At 39.9% G+C, this 24,915-nt stretch overlaps 1 protein-coding gene across 1 annotated transcript in view; it reads right to left on the bottom strand.

The window, feature by feature from the left end:
* lamc3 (laminin, gamma 3) overlaps nucleotides 1–24,915 on the bottom strand; it is a 111,832-nt gene that overhangs the window by 57,106 nt on the left and 29,811 nt on the right. The window contains exons 5-9 of the mRNA XM_020082516.2: nucleotides 16,489–16,677; nucleotides 15,462–15,579; nucleotides 10,835–10,933; nucleotides 9,889–10,025; nucleotides 8,993–9,112 (exon numbers count right to left, since the gene is read on the bottom strand). Of these exons, the coding sequence (XP_019938075.2) occupies nucleotides 8,993–9,112; nucleotides 9,889–10,025; nucleotides 10,835–10,933; nucleotides 15,462–15,579; nucleotides 16,489–16,677 (663 nt within the window). The remainder of the gene's footprint in view (nucleotides 1–8,992; nucleotides 9,113–9,888; nucleotides 10,026–10,834; nucleotides 10,934–15,461; nucleotides 15,580–16,488; nucleotides 16,678–24,915) is intronic.

The following is a 24,915-nucleotide window of genomic DNA, read 5'->3' as shown; positions in this document are numbered from 1 at the left end:
TGATATAACGTCCATTTACTGGCCTGATAACAGTCCAACTGTATGCAAGTGTGTTGTGGTAGAGGCCGAATTAGTATTTATTCAGAAATTAGAATTTAGAAATATTCTCCCTGCTCCTTTCTCTTCCAATCTCTGTATGTGTTTCTTAAATCCACAAGGAGCACTGCAGGAGTCTAAGTGTAATTACCCACCCACTCATCTCTGCCTCATTACAGCACATTAACAGGACTTCAAAGATTCCCCCCACCCACACATTCTCCCTGTTCCCAACCCCCCGAAAAGGAAAAACACAAGTTTCCTTTAAAAAAAAAAAAGACACAGAAGTCTCAGCCGCCCTCAGTGTGAATACATGGGACATCAGTATTACAGAGGGCTTTAAAAAAAACTGATTAGAACAAGAACGACTTCGCTGGCTGCCAGCTCTGGATGAGTGAGTGAGTGTGCAGAACCTGACATGGTGCATGACTGGTTGCCACCTTGTTTTTGAGTGTAATCGCTTGTGAAGTTCATCCTGAGCTCCTCTGGGGGCTTCGCGAGGGTGATTTTTGCTTCGCGAGCGGCCTCCTGCGTCATTCGGACCAATTCAAACTGATCTGTCTAATATCTGCTCGACCAACAGCACCTCTGCTCTTTTTATTTGACCTGCACCACTTTGCTGAGGACCCACGTTATGAAACTGAATTGAGCTTGTTGGCTGCTCATGGTAATGTATTACTCAGCGATGTGTTAAAGGGATTAGTTAAAGTTATGAGTTATTACTTTTTAAAGTAAAATGCAATTACATTAGTATTTCAATTAAGTCTTTCTTTCATCATTTCACGAATTTCACAGTCCAGTACATAATGCTATTTTTTTCACAAATCATTTAATGGGCTTTATTATACATTAAATATACATTATTTTGTTCAATTAGTATCTCCACTGTATCATTCATCTGCTTTCACAGCTGCAGTGACTAAAATTCTTTTTTTAAATTTGAAGTAACACATACTGAGTCCATTTCCTTTCCAATAAACTGCGATTCAAACCGAACTGTTTCAGCTTCTTTTTTACAACATGAACCAACACATCCTGCTTTCATCACAGGTTTTAAACACTTTCATTTTCACTGTGGGGACACACAAGTGATTGAAGAGCGAGAAAGTTGTTTATCATTTGGCTGTGGGATCAGTATTTGTAGGAAATGAAAAGCAGTCCGAGCTGAAAGGGGAATGCTTCAATTACACGCCTAATCAATAGCACTTTCTGTTCTTTGTCCAATAGGACATCATTCATGTCAATGTGACTTGAGAATCAATGGAAATAGATAATTACAGCCAATGAGTTGCAGAGGAGCGGCTTTTCAGCAACCAATCATCACTGGTGAGGACGCAACTGTTTCTCAGTGAAAAGAACTGCCACACATCTCAGTGAAACTTCAGAATCGATAAATATTGATGACAAGGAATAAAATAAATGAATAAATCAGGAAGAGAAACGCAGATTAAATTCACCCACAGACAGGAATGCTTTAAATTAGCCTTTTCATATCTAAACTTCTTAAGCAGTGGAAAAACAACCAACAGAGGGTGAGAGTTCTAAATGAAATGAGTGATCAATACGTGCTCTGAGTCTGACACCACCACTCTTACCAGGACCAGACCCAAACATAAATGACTCGATAGGATGTCGTGAACGGAAATAAACAATGTGTTTATTTCATGACTGCTTTCAAAACACAGTAAAGACACTTAGGTCTGAATAGATTCTCCAGTGCAAATTAGCATCAGGTAAAGATGATTAACATTAGCTGCACTGGGTGATGAAGTAATATAAATAACTAGCAACTAACAATCGACACCTGGTGGTTGGCTGCAGTATAGGTTATAAATCCTGCCTCCTCCATCAGTGGATGGGACGTAGACCAAAAATAAAAACTCAAAGCACACATCATATCATTTTTTTATGTCAGTTAAGGTAGTTCTTCTCAAACTGATGTATGTCCAAGTTTGGTTTAATTTGTTATTAGATGCTATAAAAATGGGGAGAAATGTCATGATTGACAGCTGAGATTGGCCCACGATTGGGAGAAGGCATGTATCAGTGGCTCCAAATGTGAAAGATGGCAGTGTTTATATGCTGGAATTTTTGGTTTAATTTCTGAATAATGTGGAGTGGAAAATTGTTAACTGTGGTGATGTCCACCAAAATCTTGAAACACGCAAGGGTTAAACAAATAGGGTTTCATTTATTTAATATAATTATAATCATATTATATATTATATAATAATTGCCTTTTCTCAATAAAACACCTTTGTGCAACCTTTTTGTAAAAGTCATCATCGCTGTACTCTTATCCCTCCTCTGTTAATTTGCCATTAAATAAAACGTGGCCTCTCTAGTCAGTCATACACGCACACCCACACACAGTAGAACAGCATCTGCCAGCAGATGATCATTGTTGCATTAAGTTTACAAATGAGAACACTCAGCAGAGCCACCTTTTTTTTGTGAGCAATTACCTATATTTGGGCAGTGACGCACTGTAATAATGAGTAATGTAAGAACTCGTGTTCACAGAAAATAAAAGTCAACGAATATTACTTTTGAAATGATTAATAGGAAATATACGCCGCACATTCCTTGCATAACGGTGGGTAATGAGCCCAGTAATGCTATTGTGTGACTAAGCTAATATTCTCCCATAAAGTGCACCCTTACAGTTGTGAGTGGTTATGTTTCAGGTATGCCCTGCTGGCCATTACTCTGCTGGGGTCAGTGTGGCATCCTGGGAGTTCTCCCTCTGCCTCTGATGATAGAGGCACCAAAGCAATAATTACTCACAACCTTAATAGACCAACCAAGAATGGCCCCACTGGCGGATGCCTCTCCAAAGCAATGAATCACTATGAAAACACAATGAAAGGATTATTCATGTGTAAGTGATCAAACGTCCGTGTATTGCCGCGGATTTATATTCATTATTTTATCTCACATGAAAAATAGGAGGAAATTAAAAAGTTTAGCCTTCTCCAAATACCACAGTGTACAAGCTCTGCATATGTGAGAATGCTGTATACTGTATCTCCTATCATACTATTTGTAACACTCAGTGCACTGCTGGACCATTTGTCACTAAAATATTTGCCTTCTTGCCAAAAATGTATTTAATTGCTATTTATTTCTAGGATCAACAGGGAGCCTACACCATAACCTACATGCCGACATGCCCTCTTGACTCATCAGTAAAGTAAGCCAGTAACGTTACATTATTTTGCTGCGGAAAAAATATATGTACTGGGAGGTGCACATTAGGAAGAGGGAAATTGAAAACAGGAAAATTGCATAATCAAATGTTGTGGCTTTGGCATAATTCTATACTTTGGTTTTCATAAGGTTCCTAACAGGATATGACCTTTTTATTTGTTAGCTTTGGTGGTGCTAGTAGATGGATTTTATACCTTTTGACAGAACCAGGCTAGCAGTGCTCATCCCCCAGTGCTCATCCCCCTCGTATGAGTTCTGTATTTCCAAATATGATAAAGTTATATTTTTTGTCAAAACAGAAAACATTGTCTGGTTTCATGATCTCTAACAAGCTTTTTTAAGATGTCAACATTAGGCATGGGATCTAAAGAAATTATCAGCAGATTATCCGACATTACAAATAAAGTGTTTTAGCCCTCTGTTCCTCCAAATAAAAGCTGCATCTATTTCAGTCAACATATTGAAGAAACAGAATGGAAATAAAGCACAACTTCAGTCTGCGCCACTCTTTTTCCATTTTGTCTCTATGAGTCTGTCAGAATGATGTGAAGTCCACTGACTGTGCTGCCGTTGACATTCTGCCAGGAACACATAAAACCACCATCACAACAAATGATAGATGCCCGAATAACTTTTGGGGAATGGCGGAGGAGCTCACGATCAATCAGGGGGTTTAGACTTTGCTCCAAACAAATTAAATCAACTCCGTTTCAATTAAATCACTGCCGCCTTGCACAAACACTGAGTTCTACTGAGGCTCTAAGATCGACCACCATGCAGACAATCTGGAGGCAAAAACTGAATGGAACAACTTGGGTCAGTACTGTCAGGACACAGAGTCCAATACTAAACTACACTGCCTGCAGTCGCATTATGGGTGACCCAAAACACGATTACATAAAAGGAACATCTTTAAATTCAAGGGAACTGCTAATGCAGGCTGATACACATGCACATTCAATATAGCTATGAAACCAGCATAACATATTTCTGTTCTGTAGTTGAAGTAACAGTCACAAATTGGAGTGTGGAGAAGAGTGAACCCGGGGTCGAGTGGAAGCAGAGAACGACTCAGCAGACTCGTCTCGGCTCTGAGGGTTCTTAACCAACAAGCACAAAAGAGGTTTGGCACAAATGAAAATTGAGTCATACTGTTATTTTTATTGAAGTGTTTAGATCAAAATAGAACTGCATTAAAATACAAAGTGCTTTGTCGGGAACATCCACGATGCTAAGTCTGTGGTCTGTTATAATAGAAAAAAAAAGCTATCTGCTGGTCTGAACCATAGACTGAATGTAGAAATGGACATAGAAACAGGGTCTTGAAAGTGAAGCCAAGTGCCTGAAACCTGTATTCTATTAAATGACCAGATGAGGGAGACTCCGCTGATTTCAAAAAGAAGTCTATAGAAGGTATGGATAGCATGTGATTGACATCTTATACCATCCAATGGGTGCAAGTTAGTCAGGCTCATCCCTGCTCCTCCAAATATGGCTACTTCAGGTTTCCAAAAAAAAAAAAAGCTAGCGCTTGTCAAAAGGGAAAACTCAAGGCTTGGCACCAATGGTTGTCACAATGGGTTTCCACCTAAACTGATCAGCCTTAATCCTAGTACCTTAAATGAAATTGCTTGTCAGATTGTCCAACAATACCCAACACTATTCTGACAGTCTCCAACATTTTTAGTTGACTTTCCAAAACAGACAATGTAACCATCACATCCACACAGCGATTGTTCAGGTGTTCTAAGGTGAAGTTGTTACAGTTTGAATTTGAGTACAACATCATTAAATGCAGTAAAATACTTTGTAAAAACGCATTAGACAGAAAGAACTACAGGACTAGGAGATACATTGGGGAGGTAGTGTCATGCATCCAATAGTACACTATAGTGCCAGGCTATTCACCAGTGAGTGTGGCCATTTGGAATGGGTATCAACATTTTTATTTCAAAATGTGCTGGGAAGACATGTCATCTCACTCATACTGAACTCCTTTCTCTCCAACACGAGCTGCACTCAAGCACTCAATTCAAACCAGTCTTCATTTGCAACTCATTTCAGTTCCATTTTGTATAAAGTCGGATCACGTATTATCTCAAGGTAGTGAACAGCAGGTTGAGACCTTACAGTATGATAGAGGGACACCCAACAGTGACAGAGGAGAGAAAAGAAAATTCCCTCCAACCTCCAACAGACCCACACTTATTATTAGGTTATCTGCTTTTAAAAGGACAAGACATAGTGGAGAAAGGGGAGAAGCATAGATGAGTTGTATACTGTATAGCAATGTCAGATTTGTTCTTAGAATGACAATAATATTAATGCAATAGGATTAAAGGGACAAATTAATTATATTTTTAAATCATTTTTCAAGTCAGGTGACTTGCTTCTTTTCTCTGTACTCCATATTTCTTGATTTCATTCTCTTCCCTACCTCGCTATTTCTATGTCTCCACTCAGTTCTTTGATTTCGCTTTGCCCCAGCTCCTTTCTGTTTTGCTTATTCTTCCAGATGACAAGGCCTCCAGACTGGATTACACGCAGACCCGGGTGCAGGTAGCGTTCAGGTTGTGTGAAACTACAATTGCCGCTTGAATCGGAGTGACAGGTCGCCTGGAGCTGCTCTCATGGATCTTTGCTCTTCTTTCTCCCTTCCACTCCTCAACTTAACACAAGAGCAGCCATATGCTGCTCTCTTACCTTCTACTAGAGGGTGATCTCATTAAAATTCTGTCTATCTTTCCCTCCTTTTTCTCTTCTAACCTTTTTTTTTTTTTTTTTTTATAATTCAGCCTCCCTGCTGCTCCAGGCTAGGCAGGTTGGCCTGTGCTGCAGATATGAAAAGGGATCAATGCTGCAAGCTTCTCAACAGATGGCTGCAAGGACTTATGTTAGATGATGTCCCCTTCAGCATGCTGCTCGGCCAAGAGAGCCCCGGTTACTGTCCAGCAGATTCAAGGGGTGACCACAGTTGCTGGAGGCAGGTCAAAGCAACTGTTTAGGGAGGTACTTCATGTTTGTCTATGATAGTTCCTGGCAGCTGCGCTCAAGTGTTCAGCCTGTTGAGTCACTGGAGGGGCTTGAACTCAGCTAGTGTCAACTATCAAGCAGATGTCCAGGATCAGGATGGAGACAAGTGCTGATGCACATGTTTCGGAGGAAGAATGTTCCCATGTGCACACACACATTCACACATAACTATGTACTACCGATAAGCAGCTTAATGTTTTTAATGATCCACACCCACCTCATCCATTACGAGTGCCAACCCACACCACCTGATCTGCATAAATGTGCCTTAATCTACAACCTCAACCCAACTGACCCTCATTGCAAGACGCTTTGCCTATAATTATGACATTTCGAATTCTACAATGATCTTTAACCCAGTTTAGTTCCATCTTCCCTCTCTCCCTGTTGTCTTTTTATGCCTGTACATTAAAGTAATGGTCCTCACAATACACAGGCCTGCAAGCGGGGGGTCATTTTAAGTTACATGACCTTGAATTATGTAACCAAGGCAGTTGAGTGCAGTCCAGTCACAGCAGGTTAATTTCCTCGCATTACTTGCTCCACTGTAACATTACACCAAACATCTATTGTAAAATCTACACCGGATTACAACTTCAAATTGATGATAGAGTTACTGATGAGGAGGACAAGACCAGGCTAATTATAAACCGTAGTTTGGGTGCAGAGAGATGTGTGATAGATGCAGGTGATCATAGGTTACTTTGTATTGCAGTAATGCAGTTAATTGACAGCCAAGGCAAAAGGGGATCACTACTCTTCAGTGCAGTAGAGTGGGCAAGTCACTTTTTGACCCACCCTGCACAGAACCCACAGTAGTTTCTAGAAAGCTGATTAACCAGGATTAACCAAAGTTCACAATTCTCCAAAATAAAAGCTCAATGATTCCCCTTGGTATAAAGCATTGCAGCGGCAAAATCAACATGTACTTTTTTTAGTAGAACAATTGTTAGATAGGAAGGGTTGTTATAATGATTGCGATCCACACCCGGGACATCTGTGAATGACTGTGTCAGTCTGATATGATGAAATAAAATAATAAAATGATCAATTATCTGGTGGGATTTCTGGAATTCGTAGATAGATTGAATGTCTTCATGTAATGAAAAAGAGGATACAATTATGATGTCCTGGCACAAGTAATGTGTTGGCATGGTTTTCTTGAGTTATATTCTTTGTCCCTCTCTTTTTTTTCATGCTGTCAGGCACTCTCTCTCTCTGGTCCATCAACTCCTTGTCAAACGCAGTTGAGACTCTGTGATGTCTTGTCCTTTATCAAGGACCAAGTAATATCTCTGAAGCCAGGTGAGCCACTCAGATCCCAAACACTTCTCTCTAATGCTTCATCAGTTCAATAAAAAAAAAAAAAAAAATCACCCAGATTGAATCCTGTCTACTATGTGGCAGCTTAAGCCCAAGAAAAACTATGGTGACAAATACTGTACATTCACAGGAATCACAGAAATTGCAGTTTGTGTGATGTTTGACATTGAGTTGTCACTCAGAATTATCTCTTACTTTGTTGAAGACACACAGTGAAGGGATTTCAGCACAAATCAAAAGTGAAAAAGAGCAGAGGCAGCGGCTGAGTGAGAGAGAGAATTCCAGAGCTACTTCTAAAGCCTGTGCCGCTCTGGTCTAATCTTTAAAGTAACTATACACATGCACCGCTACAAAAAAAGGCGAGAGAAAATGAGATCATTAATAGGGATGGCAAGGCAATAGATTTGTGCTTTTATTACGTGGAGAAACAACATAAACAAGCACTGGGCGAAGTAGATAAGCAGGCTGCCACAAAGCTGTTCTTGGCCAGTTGGGCCACTAATCTGTGTGGCCTACAGAGACATCACTATGGACTGTGTGAAGAAGAAAGCAACTTTAAAAAACACCATAAGCCATGTGCATTTATAATTATACATATATATGGGGGAGGATGCAAGTACTCATTATGGACTTGCCTTGTGTACATATACATGCAAACAAACAGTCACACTTACACATTCATAACCTATGCATTTGGAATGTCGTTCTATAATTTATGCCTGACCACCAGGGTTTGTAATATCTTTCAGCTGTGGGCATTTTATCGTTCTAAAAAAAAGACAGAAAAAAGATGTCTCCAAATGGAGTCGTTCTCTGTGATTGTGCGGTTTGGGCATTAAACCTCCAGGATGCGGAGTTAATGGGATTGCTCCTCTTTTGCTTCTGGCTATGGACAACTCTGGGCCTGGAGGGGCTGTGAGTTGATGTCTAGAACCGACTTAGCGGAGACAAGAAGAAACCAAGCCAATTTTCCCTTTGTTGCCTCTCCAGCATGGCCGAGACATCCAATTCCATCAGGCCTTAGCTGCTGGGGCAGCTGATAGAAATGAGCCCTAAGTCCTGTAGCTGGGCCAACTTATTCCCTTATCTTCTAATGGCTCTGATAAGGGCTTGGAAGGAATGGTGTCAGAATAACCGCCGTATGACCCACTGCCAAAGAACCTGATTAATCTCACTAAGGAACAACAGGAACAAGCTATGGGTATTACAGATGCTCTACTAACACTAATATAATTCCCACATTTGCTATGAGTGCGACAACTGGAGGATTTCTTATCAACTAACCCTGGAAAACACGCACACACACCCTCCCCTCAGTTGACCCAACCTGAGGTAACGATATGTCCTCGTGAAAGAATTCAAATGTCTTTTATTCTCTGTTGTGACTCACCAGGAGCTTTGTAGACACCGATGTCTTCCTCGCTAAGGGGCAGCAGGTACACTTCTCCCTCCTTCCACAGCAGGGGGTACTCTTGTCCCTCAGAGAACTTCCCCAACCAGTCATCTTGATCTGAAGAGTCAAGGTAGACAGTTAAAAACATGAGCATGCTTTGCTCCTCTGCGTCAGAGAAGATCAGGATCAGTGCTAACCCAATACAAATGTTTGAATATTTTTGTTCTTGTAAGAGTTATGTCCTGTTTATTTAATGTTTTACTTTTGTTTGTTTTGCAAGTTAATAAGTGGATTTGAATACATAGGCAGATCCAAGAATTTTGTTTCAATTTCTCTGCTGCGTTTCCCACAGAATTCATTCAACCAGTAGCAGAAGCTGGGAAAAACACATACCCTTTAATGCAAAACAGATTCCAGGTGGCAGATAAACAAACTAAAGTGTGAAAGAGAAATTCTAGATTGACAGAAAACTGTATTGCATGCCACAACTGCAGCTAAAACTATTAGACTTTCTGCATGTTTCATCTAAATTATACGAATTGTTGTTTTCTTTACTCTAGAATGAGCCCTTTATATTTAAATACTTTATATTCATATCAGAAGCGGGTTCCCTCTTCGAGGCTGCTATGTTTTTACAGTAGCCCAAACTGGACAAACTAAAGACCTTTTGAGGTTTTATGACCACTAAAGGCTACCACAGGTTCTCTTTGTTTGGATGGGGAGGGTGAGATGAGGGGTATTCAGCTGCAACATGCAACTTCACCACTAGATGTCACTAAATTCTACACGCTGAACCTTTAATGAAAATGAGGAGAATGAGGATTCAAAGAGAACTTCAACTGATAATCTTGTCAATAAGGAACCTTATTAATGGCTGCATATTGAGAGAATACCTTCCATAAAGTCAGAAGTGATGTTGACAGCAGCAAAGTGACCGGACGACGAGCAGGCCAGCGAGTGGCCAAAGCAGAAACAAGGCTGGCAGCCTCCTGGGTTTTCCTGTTGTAGGTTGAAAAATCCCGGCTTGCATCTGTGGACACACACACATACACACCTTCATGCATAAAATGCTATTAACGCACTAATGCTGCACACTCTCCTCAGTGCAGCTATTTACCATACCCCCGCAGTAATGTTATTCTTACTAATCTCTTTAAGTTGTTCTCACTGCAGCAGCAGAGGAGGCCCGCCCCCTGAGTCTTCAATAATAAGTAAAAAGGACCAAATGGAGCTTAGCTGCACAGACCTTGACCTCTGACCCACAGATGCTAACTGGTACATGGTTGGAGAGGAACACTGCTAAAATTCAGGAAATACACAAGTCACATTACACAGGAGAGGCCTGCCCAACGAGCCATGAAATCAGCAAAAAAAAAGTCAACAAACAGGGAGCACAGAATTATTCAATAGTTGGAGACCTGGGGCTGTGTGCATTGCTAATGTCCCAGTGAGTTTATCTTGTATCCCAGAGGAGCAAGATAGAAACACACAGCGAGAAGCAGAGACCTGACTGCTGACATATTGTAACTGTCATATTCAAAAAGTCAAAATGACAGATACCCCAAAACCAAAAGTATTTTCCTGCAACGAGGATGTGCCGACCCATCTGCTATAATTATTATAATTCTTTATATAATTACATCACTATTGAATTAAGGAGTGATAATATAAATGTTGTATTCATAAAATCAATATTTTGAACAGAATGTATTATTAAGGTGACTATATTATGTCCATAAACCAGTGAATGACTTGAATTCCTCTGTGGTTCAGGAATTTAACAGTTGCCTAGGTAACCACAATGTAGTGCGTCATGCAAGCATCAAGCTTAAAACACACCTGTCACAGCTCTGTCCCTCCACGTTGGACTTGCAGTGACAACGTCCATCCAGAGGAGAGCAGACGTCCACAATCCCGCTGGGGTTACACTCACACAGTCTACAGACAGAAGGTGATGTGAAGATGACAGATTTATATCCAGGAAACAAACATTTGTACAAACAGGAGCCAATAATTTTTAAGATACAATTTAATGTTTTGACTCATAAGGTTATTCTTAATTTGCTTGCTACAAAACAGCAACTCTGCAACCAGTAGGGTGTCTTGCTCTTCAACAACGTGGATACTTGTCCTGAGGCTCAATCCTAGGGCGCCCTGACTAGCCGACCCCGTAGATGTGCTTTTTTCCATGGCTGCGCTCGTTCATAAAGCACAACAAGTGTTCGTGTGACAAATCATCAACGCCGAGATGCTTGGTAGCACACAATCCATCATACAAAGTTTAAAGTCCGTGCCAACAACCTTGATAAAAGCAAGTGAGTAGGTGTATGGGTCAGCAGTGTCTTGGATCGTGTCAAACTGGGTTTGATCATCTTCACTGATTGATTACTTTTGTTTGGAAATGTAACACAGGATCTATTTTTAATGAGGCGCTATTACAAATAATTCAATTATCCCAAGGCAAGCTGTCTCTGCTTGTTTCTGCTTCACTGGTCTGAGTAATTCACACCTCAACTCAACAGCCTGATGTTGCTGCATGAATGAGAGAAAGGGGTGTGCATGTGTGCATGCACATGTGTGTATTGCACAATCTTGTTATTGCCAATCTTGCGATATCTAAAAAAGGGATAAAAGCAGGATGTCATTCCATAAAGATTTTCAATAAAGCTGCCTTCACCTAGAGCCTTACTGAGGACCTGCATTATTGATGTTTTTGGCCATGTGTGACGAGGAAATGAAGTGTAAACAAAACACCGACATATTCTCACCTCTTAAGCTGACATGTTAGCTAACGTTTCCTCACACATCCCTCAGATATGGAGCAGCATTGCCCTGCTTGTGTTTTTGGCAACTTGGTTAATTCAGATTAAATGTGCACTCTCATTTTAGATCAGATTTGGTCTCCACCAGCTTCTGAGAAACATATCTGGCTCTTTATCTTAACCGTCTTTGGTCTCTTAATGTTCCACTGTGTTGACAAGCAGCTCACTCACATTATCAGTCTGTCGGTGCTGGATAGGAAGTGTACAATAAGATTTTAGAGCTGATAAAAGGACCCTGTTGCAGCTGAAACAACATCGATGAGAGCCGTGAGAGTGAAACTCAGGAGCTGTAAAATGAAAACAATTAGAGAGATGCTAAAAAGCGCAGATGAGCTGAGGGAAGCGGCAGAGATTGGTAATCGTCTGTGGTTCATAACTATGAGCGACCCCTTTCACATTACACGGAGTGATTAGATTCATGTATAAATATTTATTAGAGCAGGTTTAAAGTCACGAGAATAAATATCAAGACGGTTCATCGTTGATTTTCAAAGCAAAAGCTGAATGTCTGTTTGTCTGTCAGCCCACTGCCCGTTGTCACAGTGTCCACAGTTAGGTGGTGGTAGAAATAATATTATTACCAAACAGTCATTGATATGCGATTCAGCACCATCACAACTTAGCATTCCCTCAGTGGGTGCAGGGGGTCAGGGAGAGCTGGGATGGTATATGAATACAAATACTGCATCATACTTTTCACACACACTCAGACACACATATATGCACTATAATGGGGATTTAAATGCAGGCTCGTATGTGCACATACTTAGTGAAAGAGCTCTCAGGTCAGAAAGTTGGAATGTGCTTTTCATCCTCAAAATGTATGCGGCGTATGAAAGCTGCAACAACGGACTCAGAAAAACACCCAAATAGAGAGAGTGAGTGTGTGAGTGTGTGTGTGTGTGTGTGTGTGTGTGTGTGTGTGTGTGTGTGTGTAACACTCTCATATCTGAGGAATGAAAGCAACTTTGCTTATCTTACAATGAGTTTACCCCCTGAGCTTAGCATAAAATTAAATTATTAAAATCACAGAGAAGTACAAATATAGAAAGACGTTTTTCAAAAGATGTAATATTTTATTGTTATGCAGGGTGCCAACTCGCCTAATGGGGAACATTTACAATCAGCCATCAATCTGACCACTGTGATGTTAGTGATTAGTTTTTCTCTGCAAGAAAAATAAACAACTTCATATGAATAATAGACATTTATTGACACAACACACCGTTGTGTCCATTTCTCCATTTGTGTGATATTTCCTGTTTTAGTCTTGTGTCACTTTCCCCTTTCCTCTCGTCTAAGACCCCCACTTGAGTTTTTCATGTCTCTGTGATTACCATTTGTTGTTTCTGGATTTTAACTTTGATTTATTCTGACCACTTCACCTCACATGCATATTCCTTGCAAAATTGTATTGTAACAATGAAATGAAAATTCCCTCATTATCCACTCACCACTATGCCGATGGAGGGGTGGGTGAAGTGTTTGAGTCCACAAAACACTTCTGGAGTCTCAGCCTTGCAGCTGAATCCAGTACAATTGAAGTCAATCGCGATGGCTTCTTCAGACGTAATCCATCGGCATAGTGGTGAGTGGATGATGAGGGAATTTTCATTTTTGGGTGAACCATCCATTTAAAGCTATTCCATTAGGTTTCTGAGGTCAGCGAGGCTGGATCCAGTCACCATGACAACAGATGGAGTAAACCATACGGTCTCTGGCTTGGTTCTAAGGGATCTTCAAACGCCAGATCTCCCTCCCCTGTAGGCCAAGACAGCTGGGTGACCAACCAAAACACTGACCATGTGCTGCAGAAGATAATTCACAGCAACAGTCGGAGTTGTGGTATATTTGTAATCTCACAGCATCAGGCCGGTCTTTGTTTTAAAGTCATAAAGAGGGGTGGTCTGGTTAACTAAATCTTAGTGATGCAAAACATAGAAAAAATTGGTTTGCTGTATAAAGTGATTTGTATGTGTTTTGGACATTGGATTCAATATTTAGGTATTGTTTCTTCAAGCTCAAGTAACCTGTTTTTGGCACTATAGTGGCAATATAAAAAATATATATAAAGAAATGACAAACCTAAAGTTGAAACCTACCATACATAAAATTAATAATTTGGAGTCATGTTTTTGGTGACAATATTCATCCTCTCTGTAGCTCTGTTTTGTTTTCAACCAACACCTGAGGCAAGTATCTGGCTCCTTCCACGTTAAGTGCTCCACAATGTTTGCCAGCTAGCAGCTGACTTTTATCGGTCTGCCTGTTACCTGTAGGGTGTAATGAGAGCAGCGAGACCGAACAAAAACAATAAAGCTGCGGGCCATAAAAACAACACAATCAGATGAAAGACAGTTAAAAACTCCGGCTGTTTAAAAGGGGACTGCAGAGTTAAATGCTTAATCTCTGTGGGTGTATCACAAACCTCTCATATTACACCAAGACATTGATCCATGATGGGAAATCTTTATTTAACTTTATAGTTATATAATATTTCCACAGAATGAATGTAATCGTTTATCTGTAGCTTGCTAATGAAATCAGAGAAATAATGATATACATCAAGTGTGCTCCATGAAATGCAGCCAACATGATTTATTCAACAATGTGGAGCTGTGATAAACTGTCCTGTCACACAAAAAAAACATTTTCAGAAGTGAAATCCAGAAACTGGCAACATGCCATGGCAGGACATAATGTTTAAATTCTGCAGAGGGGATCACGTTTTACACATTAACAGCTTTTATCACCAAAAGCTATGGAATCGATTTGTCTTTCCAAGTTGTATTCTTCGACAGCTTCTTCTACGTGCATCGTACCACCTTTTCATCCTAACGCTTTTCATGTTTGTGTCTGTTGCTTGTTGGAAACATCAACACGCTCAGTCGCTAACAGTGCATCTTCCCAATAGTCTCCTGCTGTTTTCTCATATGGAATCATTGGGACATTATCCAGTTTTTACCAGGAAGCAAGCAGAAAAAACTCCACAGCAACTGTTTCAGACATTTCATCTCACATACACATACAGCCCGGCAAATGTATTTAATCTTGAGTTCAGTGCATGTCTGTGAGCAGCATTACTTCAGTGAGGAGATTATATTGATTTAAGAACTCAACGCAAATATTTGCACACAGACCAGAAGAGACCGAGTAGATTTAGATATAAGCATTTTACAGATTCAATTAGTGAATGAATACAATATGTTCTGTGTTAGACTGAAATTTTGGCTAAAATCTTTAAGTTGGAAATTTAACTTACCCCCTGTTCATGTTGCTGTGTGGAAAAAAAGACCAGTCTGGGTAGTGGGAAAAGTTTGATACAGTTTTTTGCACATCCTGGTACTCAATGATAAGAGGGTCTCTAATTCACAGTGGTGTCACTTAGAGAAATGAGAATCCTCCTGTTTACAGCTGCCTTGTAGTTTGATAAATTCAAGCTGGGGGAAGTCGGATGGTTACTGCAAAACAGGGGAGATTTATTGACCAAAGTCTGTCTGCTGGTTTACTTTGTGTTTGTCTTAACCCCGTCTCTCTTTCAAAAGCTCTTTGCAACATCTTCAGCTCTGCATTTGCCTTTTTTAACACGTCATGTGTTTCAATATGTGCCTGCATCTGTGTTCACGACTGTGTGTGTTGCTCACCTGCAGCCACCAGGACCCAGCGAGTGAAAGCCCGCCCGACACGTGTCACACTTCTCCCCTGTCACGCCGACTCGACACGCACACCTTCCTTCTACATCACACTGCAGACTCACCGAGCCTGAAGGGGACAGCCGATGAATAGTGCAATAAGGAATTAAAAAAAGGAAAAGAGAATGGAAAGAGGTCAAAGGGGAAAAGAGGTCAATCAAGAAAATTGAAAACTTCAGAATACATCTGAAATAAAATGGATCAATATATCAATTAATAATTTGTCATTGCAGGGAATTCCTTTGTCAGAAACCAAAGAGATGAACATGGAGGATCTGAAAACAACATTAACAGAGACAACCACTCCATCAGGGATGTTGTGAACATGAGAGAAAAGTGCTTTAACCTTTGATAAATATAATGGACTCCTACAGCACTGTGCAAACACCATTCACTATTTCAGAAAAGGCATTTGTTCATTTCTCCCTCTGGTTCTCCCCTCTTCACCCCGAGGACGTTGTAATTAGGGGCATGATCATTTAATGTCTCTGTGTTTAACGAACACTGGGCCTTTTCACTGATAACGCTCAGTGACTCAACTGGATCAATTTACAACAGCAGGGCCGAGGAGAGTCATGGATTTCTTCCGTGGTCTTTCGGGGAGCTAGAGCGATAAATCTGATGGGATGAGTTAGACATGAGAGGAGATTGGATAAATTATGAATAAGAAAAGATTCTACTCTCAGGAAAGGTTTGGTAGTTGAGTTGCTCCATGAGTTGGACTAAATATTAGAGTAATGTTATTCATGAGCATTTGGCTATAAAAGTTGCAACAATTAATCCTTTTGGTCCTTTTTGCCTGTAGCTAAATCTCACTTATGGCGCTTTATTATGCCCATACAACATCCCAGTTCAACCATAATTATTTGAGTCATACCAGGGAAAATAACAGTAGTGAGTAATGATGTTGGCGTGGATTATAATTAATGTTCTCTCATTGGTATTTGAAACAATTATAGCTTTTGTTTCTGCAGCTTACCGTCGACGTTACAGTCGCAGGGAAGGCAGGGCGCTAGAGAGGATTTCCGGTGGTGGTTCTCTCTGCAGCGCTCACAATGGGGCCCGTCGGTGTTGTCTCTGCAGCTCACGCAGCGCCCCCCACTGCCGGTGCTGCGGTACTGCTCCATGTCAAACACGCACTGGTCTGATCTCTCGCTGCAGTTGCACTCTGCGTGCGAGGGAAAGGAAAAGCAAGAGAAAGCGAGAGCAAGAAGTCAAGTGAGGAGAGACGCGAGGAACGTGGAAAGAGCAGCCACAGGGGAAGAAGCAAGCAATGAGGAGGCAGCAAGGTAGAAAGAGAGATGGACCGAAATAGACAAAAGGGGAGAGACAAGGGGAGGGCATATGTGTGAGAGATTATGTGTTCTGGGATTGGATCATAATTTAGAGGCTCGTTGCTAATCTCATTTCACACAGGCCTAATGAGGAGCCAATCGGCTGTCAGGGGGCACTTAGATAACAGTAATTCATGTTTATACAAGAGCAAATTACTCAGCTGATAACACACCATCACTGCTCTCGTACCCCTCTCATCAAATCCCTCCTCAGTTTACCAGTTACCCTGAGGGGGGATTTAGGGGAAATTGCCCATTTTATTATGAATCAAGCTGGCAACAGTAAATTATTATTTCTCCCTGTTAATAAGGAGTCTGAGGAGGTTCACCTGATTTGAACGATGACAAATTATCACTAGTTGCTCAGAAAACAATATCGACAAATTTGGGATTAGTGAAGAACTTGAAAGAGACAAAATAAGAGTTCTGACTTGACTTTGACTAATTTTGCTCAAAATTGAATTCTAATTAAACAAAAGCCTGCAAAGTCTAAAAAAAACATGCACTCTTTATAATTGGATACCCTTTATGACCAGCATGTTGGCAAACATTTGCCTATTTAAATGACATTGTAAACTGAATATTTATATCGTGCTTTTCTCATCTTATTGACCACTCAGAGCACTTTGGATCACAAGCCACCTTCACCCATTCACACGCACACAGTAGTATAATCTATCACACACACTGCCTGCATTTAAGGATTCAGTATTTTACCCAAGGAGACTTTGACTACAAGAGTTGGGGATGGAACCATCAACCTTCTGGTTAGTACAGATGACCCTCTCCAACCCCTGAACTGGTTGCTTGTTACTCTTCGTACAAGTGCTAAATAGAACGTGACAGATTTGGCTCATGTTTCATTTGGATTTTAGGTGTGTTTAAGGACAGAAGCATAAAAAAGTGTTAAATAAATTATTTTTGCAATTTAGTTAGTTTAAGTAATGGACTTTTAAGTAAAGCAACTTGTCTTTTCAGAGCCTTCTTCACTGATAATAGCTGTAAACGATGAGCTAAAATATATTTAACAGCTCAGTAGAGATGAGGAGAACAACATATTTGTGTGGGTTCAAGCGACTCCTGACACATTACACATCGTTATGTCCTATTGTTAATATAAAAATATTGACTGGTGCAGCTTTAAGCATACGTGCTGGAATTGTAGGTGTGATGAATAAAGGGAGAAGATGCTGTGGGAGCCAGCCTTTGCACTGCTCGCAGTAGTCTTTGGAACACAACATGCATCATTTGACAAATGCTGAGTCCCGTGTTATCGCATCTGCAATCCCTCTGCCCATGGGGCAACAGAATCTGACAAACCTGACACCCTACATAGAAAGGCGCCGCAGCACGACTCAGGTCTGATTGGCGCTGGCAGGCAACTAGTGCACAAATACCACCAGCCCACTCTACTTTCCAGCTCCCGTCCGCTCATATCTTTATCATAGCATGGATAGTTGAGCTGCAACTGACGGTCAGGCTAGCTGTTAGCTAGGTAGCAGTTCTGCCAACAACTGCAGGGGCCTCTGTTGAATTTACTTCAGTGGTAGAAATCCATGTTTGACAACATCTCTCAAAATGTGATTCTGGATTTCTGTTGCTATTCTGGGAGAATGTACGAAAGTCTCAAGAATGAAACAATTATATACAAAATATATTTTATTAAATAGGTTGAAGAATTTAAGTGGATAAATTTAGTTTTCTTTTTTATAATGGTTTATCATCCTATACCACCTTGAAGCACCTAGTATGTAACTATATAGATATATATATATAAGATTATGTTTATTGTTATTAGCTTTGGGACAAACTGAATTTTGGGTTCCTGGTCACTCTCTTTTATTTTCTCTATTTTTAATTTGTTATCTGATTTGATTTTGTGTAAGATCTAAAATATGTTTTATATGTATTTTTAATGTGTGTATTTAAAAAGCTTTATGACTAATTAGCTGCATCAACCTCCTTACCCAAATACAAATAAACTTAAGAATTAAACACATTACCATTCATTCATCGGTTTAAAGGTAGCATTAACAAAAACTGCACACATACAGTAAAGGGAAGTGAGACACAGCTAATCACTTGAAGCTGTTTTTTAACAGGTTTAACACAAAGACCACTACATCACTGCACAGCTTTGTTTGGCCATCTTCCCCACAGTTATTCGTCTGCCCACACACAACCATCACTTCCACATGCTGCTTCCATCAATCCTGTCCCGGAGACCACACAGCATGTGCGTCACTGCCACCGGGGAGAGCTCCATGCAAGTACAGAGGCAGATTTAGCTTCACACTCAGCACTAGAGGTCGACTGACGCCGGATCATTACAGGGCGACACAGTGACGTTAATCTGGAGCAGGACAAATCCGATTTATAAGCCGATACCCTCTCACCTCCCGCTGTAAAATCAGCTGTTCCAACTGTTACCCCAGGACCACATAGGTAAAGCTAACCTCATTGCAGGAGTAATGCGGTGAAGGTTTTCTTTTTCGAGGAGCAGAAAATTGTCAAGTGAAGAAAAATCTCTGATGTAGTCAGAAAACGCAATTTAAAGCCTGACGCACAAAGAAATATAAAGGTTTATAATACAAATAACTCTAAATGATACGTTGGTTGTGAACTGCAGTTTTCACGGCCATAAATACTATTTTTCAAAGTGACAGGTTTGTTTTTGCACTTCATGTCCTCTATCCACTCCAACCACATCCCGATGACCTACATGTATTACAATAAGGTGGCACTTCATCCTCTCTGCTGTATATCAAGCAAATCAACTAGAAAAACACTCAGTAAAGCTCATACCTCCACCAAGGCCCAACGGTCTCCTTAAATTAATTAAGCTGCACCAAATTTCACGTACACTCAAGAGATATCAGTTCCCTAATTGTGCCTCATTAAGATACATGCATTATACATACATACAAATACACTCTATCTTGCAATGTTAAAGTAAAAAAAAAGGTCTGCACCATAATTATATTTCTGACCCATACTGCATCCTTAGACAGAGTTTCATAGAAACCCATTTTGTTTTTTGGCGGAGGTAATTAGGAGTATAGTATTAGTAATGTAGGAGTCAGCGTAGGTGTTAAGGATGACAAACTGTCACTGCACTATTGTCAGAATTCTTTATCCTGTGTCAGACATGTGCTTTTATTTGGTAACAGAAGTCAGGACGGTATCAAAAAAGATCGTGGTCAGGATCCATCTTAAAATATTTGAATCAACCTTCACTACAGATTCTGAACAGCTTCACTTTAAGTGCATATCAGAAAAACTTCCAGGAGGACAATCTCTCTCCAGAGGTTGGGCCTGTAGCACTTCAGACTCCTGGAATTCTCTGTTCATTAACATGTGATGTGATCACATGTTAATACCAATATAATAAGAGTCTACCCATTTGAAATAGTAGAAGAAAATATAGAAATCAATGCATGGCGGTCAATACAATTATTTTTGGTTCATTATAAAACTGTGTTAGGTCAGAGGACCTCAGCTGCAACAACTAATCGATTGAATCGATTATAATCGATTATAAAAGTAGCCAGCAGGTAATTTAGTAATCGATTCGTCAGGTCTGTTATCATGCACAACACACGCTGTGGCAACATCTCCTGAGGTGGGAGCAGTAAACCAGCGAATCCCATTCCTTGTTTAGCTCACGGCACCATCTCCCTTTCTGGAGTAAACATTTGAAAAATGGGACAAACGTAGCTCTCAACACAGCGGGGACAAGTTATTCTAAAGTGTGGGATTACTTTACATTAAAGCCTTTAGAGAGTTTAGCTGCAAACTGTGTAAAGCTGATTTCACATGGAACAGCAGCAGAATATCACTGTGGTATGAACCTGACAAGAAATCATGGAGCAATTCGTCTTCTTCTTCTTCATCTTTACTAGAAAACCTTCCCTTCCTTCCCAACACAACAGCACACAACATAGGGGCCAGAATAGATGACACAAAATCATGAAAATCAAAGCTAAATTAAGTCGATATAAGATGGATTACAAGAAATATTGAACCCCAGACAGCAGTTTTTTTTCTGATAATTATTTGCCCTGCTGTTGCTCCCTCTCTTTCTTGCTCGCTTTTTCTCTCTTTTTCTTATCTGTCATAGTCAGACTGGCCATTGGGAGCACAGGGAGAAATCTTGTCTCGTGAGTGAGCTGGTGGACCATCAGAGAATCCATAAAGTTTTCACTGTCCTTGGCAGGCAGAACTCGGCATAGCATCAGTAGTTTCCACTTAAGCTGTACTAGTTTCCACAAGGAAGCAAGCAGACCTCAGCATAAAACCTGAGTTAGAGGTGATGCAACCCAATCTTCTTGTTGTCTTTTGCCCTTCACATGAAATGTGTCTCAGTACTGTTGCGGAACACATTGCAAACAGAAAACTCAACCCCTGCAGGCGCGATGATTCCTCACTTTTACATCTAATTTGCCAGATGAATGAGATGTCACACTAGCCAAAAGAATAGAACATCAGCAGTGATAACAGCCATTCTGTAAGAGACTATGCTGCATATAAACCTGCATGACCTTTAGTGTAGAGCTAAAGACCTACCTCACACATTTATCAGCTATTTCGGCTAATATATGACTTTTGTTAAGAGGCCTTGCAAAAACAGCATTTGCAAAGTTCAGCTCATTTTTTAAACATTTTTTAAAATCCTCATAATTTATGTTCTGATATCTCACAGAAATATGTCTAAAGCAATATATAAAAAACTGGGTCATGTCCTATAACATATTTTTCTACTCCTTAATGTTTCTTGATACAGCAAAGAAAAAAGACATGGCAACTGCTTTTCCATTTTGGCAGCATTACATGTTTACATACAGTCCCTGGCATTTCACAGGTTTGTGGGAGTATCATTTACTCATACAGAATGTTTACATAATCAAACAGTTTCTGCTCGAGTTACCTGTGATAGAGATATAACATCTGGTGAAATAAAGTGAAATTATATTGTTTAACATTGATCATGAAGAAAGTGTATGTGTAGCATTTGAACGCGCAGTGCATGATGAAGAGTGTTTTCAGGAGGATGACACTTTCCCCTCATCCATACTTAAATAGCTTCTAATTACAATTGAGGATTTCTTTTGATGGCCAATCACAAGCCCAAAAAAACCCTCAGTTCTTCACTCAACAGATAAACAATACAAACTGTGTTTTTGAAAATTTTGACCCTGGACAGAATTTTGGTAGAGCTCAGATTTTGAAAACATAAAAAAGGATGAAAGGGAAAGAAAAAGTTTAATTTAATTTACTCTGTACATGTCGACAGGGCCTGTTCCTTAGAAATGATGAGCTAGTGCTAGGTTATTAGCATTCTGCTATCAGGAGATATCTGATGACTTTCACATAACGTCAAAACCGTTATTTCTTTACATTTTTTAAATCATTTTCAGAATATTTTGATCAAACTACTGATGTAGTTTGTCTTTTTAATAAATCACAATAAATAAACAATAAATCGTGTCAATGCGAAAAATTACTTATGCCTCTTGCATGATGAAATCTAGGGGTTCAGAGGATCATGTGTTTTTGTATCATCCTAAATTGCTGAATATAGTGGAGACCACAGAGCAAACAAAAGTAAAATAAAAAATACAGGATAATACCACCAATTTTTAGCTGAAATTTACTTCTATATCTACTACTTTCAAGAGGCTTAGATTATAGATATTGGGTTTATCTACAGTATCATAAACTGCACTATTCCTATCTGAGAAAATGATCACAGTCTCCCATTTACAGCTGCAGCCTTCAAACTTAAATCAGCGGCAAAAAAGGGTTTAAAGTGTCTACCTACTGGAAAAGCCTCGGGCTAAGCCGATGACAGCGTCAAACAAACAACGGAAATCATGAAGACCTGCGGGGACCTGCTCAGGCTGTAAATGATTTCAGTCTCAGAGAATCTTGAGGAGAATGACATCCTATTACACACACACAAAGCAAACTGCACAAACCTTTGCATATATTTCAACTATTTTAGTACCCTAAAGCCGTAACAATCAGACGTCCAATATCAAATTCAGACAAACAACCTCGTCTGATAGCGAAATCACGACAAAAACACTGAAACATTCATGTGACCTCAAGTAAAAGGCCCCCTGAGGCTTCGATTTACCACCTGCTACTGCTGTTCGCATATTAACAATAGCAAAGATAGTTGTAATAATCACAGATGATTATCACTGCTTCTCAACATTTGCTTTTAAAACTGTCCGCCTAGTTTTTACTTCTTTGATTACAATGATAGCAATCAACACATGCCTGTTTTTAAAAGTCAGGATATGTAAACGTGATGTTTCTTTATAATCTGGAGAAAGAAAAAGACGAAGGAAGGACTGCCATGTGTCAGTGTTGCTGTCAGATGGCGTTTAGCAATAGAATATGATGGAACCTTGCTGTATCTTTAAAGTAGGTCGGTACTGAGTCATAGCATATGGAAGGACAGAAAACATTAAACTGACACACTCCATCACGGGTCACACCAGTGGGGTTACTTCAACATGTGTGAGCTGCTGTGATTGTTCACTGTCATTTCAGGTGTTCTGGTTGATGTATGTTGTCTTTTGCCTATAAAACAAACCACAGAATTATTTCTCCCCTCGTAGAAGACATGGATGCTTGATTCATATCGGTGCATTTCCAAATACGCACTGCAGAGACCGAGATAAAAACCAATAGTACAAACAGAGTGTTGAATATAGTCTTTTAAGGTTGCAATGTGGTGCTGCATGCAAGTACAGTTTGTGAAAGAGAGAATTTGAGCAGTAACTTTCAAATCCTTGCAGTTAGAGCTGAGCCAGATGATAAAAAAATACCCACAGATAAAGAGATAGACACCAATGCAAGAAAATAAATGGTAAATGTATTACATTAATCTAGTGCTTACCCAGTCTTAATGACCACACAAAGTGTTTTACATTCTTTAACACAAAAGACAGTACTTGTTCTATGTATGGGGTATTGCTCCTACACACACACACAATATCAGGGGTAATTTGGGCCCAAGGAGCCAAGGGTCGACCAAACCGCCGTCCGATCAGTGAACAACCCGCTCTACCTCCTGAGCCACAGCAATCTCGATAATACATTGTTTAATAATGGTATACCACTTTGTGTTTATTTTTCTAAAGTTCAAGCTTTATCTTAATTATTTTCTAATTGTTGGGTTTCATGGTTTCATAATCCTCCAAAGGTCATGAGTCTGTTACAGTTTATTCTCCCCGCTAAAGAATAACTGTGTTTTGTGTGAGAGACACTTGACATTCTTGGCAGATTTGTTGGAAGTTGTCGGCTTCTATCAGCAGTGACAGCAGTCATCATGAATAGCCAGTATAATTGCACTGCATGTGGTTTGTCTTGCCTGCACCTTTCTAAATGTCTCCTTTGTGCTTCAATAATTGGCGTTGATCTGTTTGTGAATTAGTGAATTTTATTACTGCCACTTATTTGCATGAGTGCACATATACATAACTTTAATATCTCTGTCAGCTTCCGCTGTTGTAGTGTTGTCAATCCACGCTGCTGTACTCTGCTCAGGTAAAATAAACTTATAACAATTGAATACACAAATCCTATATTACCTTCTTTAATGCCTGTATTGCAATTTTGATTATTTTTGTTATTTTTTTGATGTGAAAGAATAATATTTTACATGCACACACATACTTGAGAATGTAAATGTATGAAATTAACTTGACAAGCCAATTTAGTCAGGGAAAAGTTCAGCATCATGGATAAAATGCTTCTTGCAGCAAGTTGGTTGAAAAGATTGATACTATTTTTATATCCGTCAGCTGAATATATAGCTACAGTCAGCACCTGGTTAGAATGGTTTAAGAACCAGTGTGGAAACAGGAAGACACAGCAGGACTGACACTGTCCAAAGATTTAAAAAAACATCTCATCTGCAGTTAGTGAAGAGGGTTTTTCACTCAAATCCCTGTTTTATTCTTAACATTTCTAGCTGCCTCACAGTGAACGGATCTAAACTGGTTTAACAGTCTGGCAGGTTGTATAATTTAAAATGAAAGTCTTATTAATTGACAGAA

Source organism: Paralichthys olivaceus, chromosome 18 (genome assembly GCF_024713975.1).
Source record: "Paralichthys olivaceus isolate ysfri-2021 chromosome 18, ASM2471397v2, whole genome shotgun sequence".
In the NCBI taxonomy this organism is placed as follows: Eukaryota; Metazoa; Chordata; class Actinopteri; order Pleuronectiformes; family Paralichthyidae; genus Paralichthys; species Paralichthys olivaceus.
Note: the sequence above shows the minus strand (reverse complement) of the source record. Positions and strands in the feature narration are given on the sequence as shown.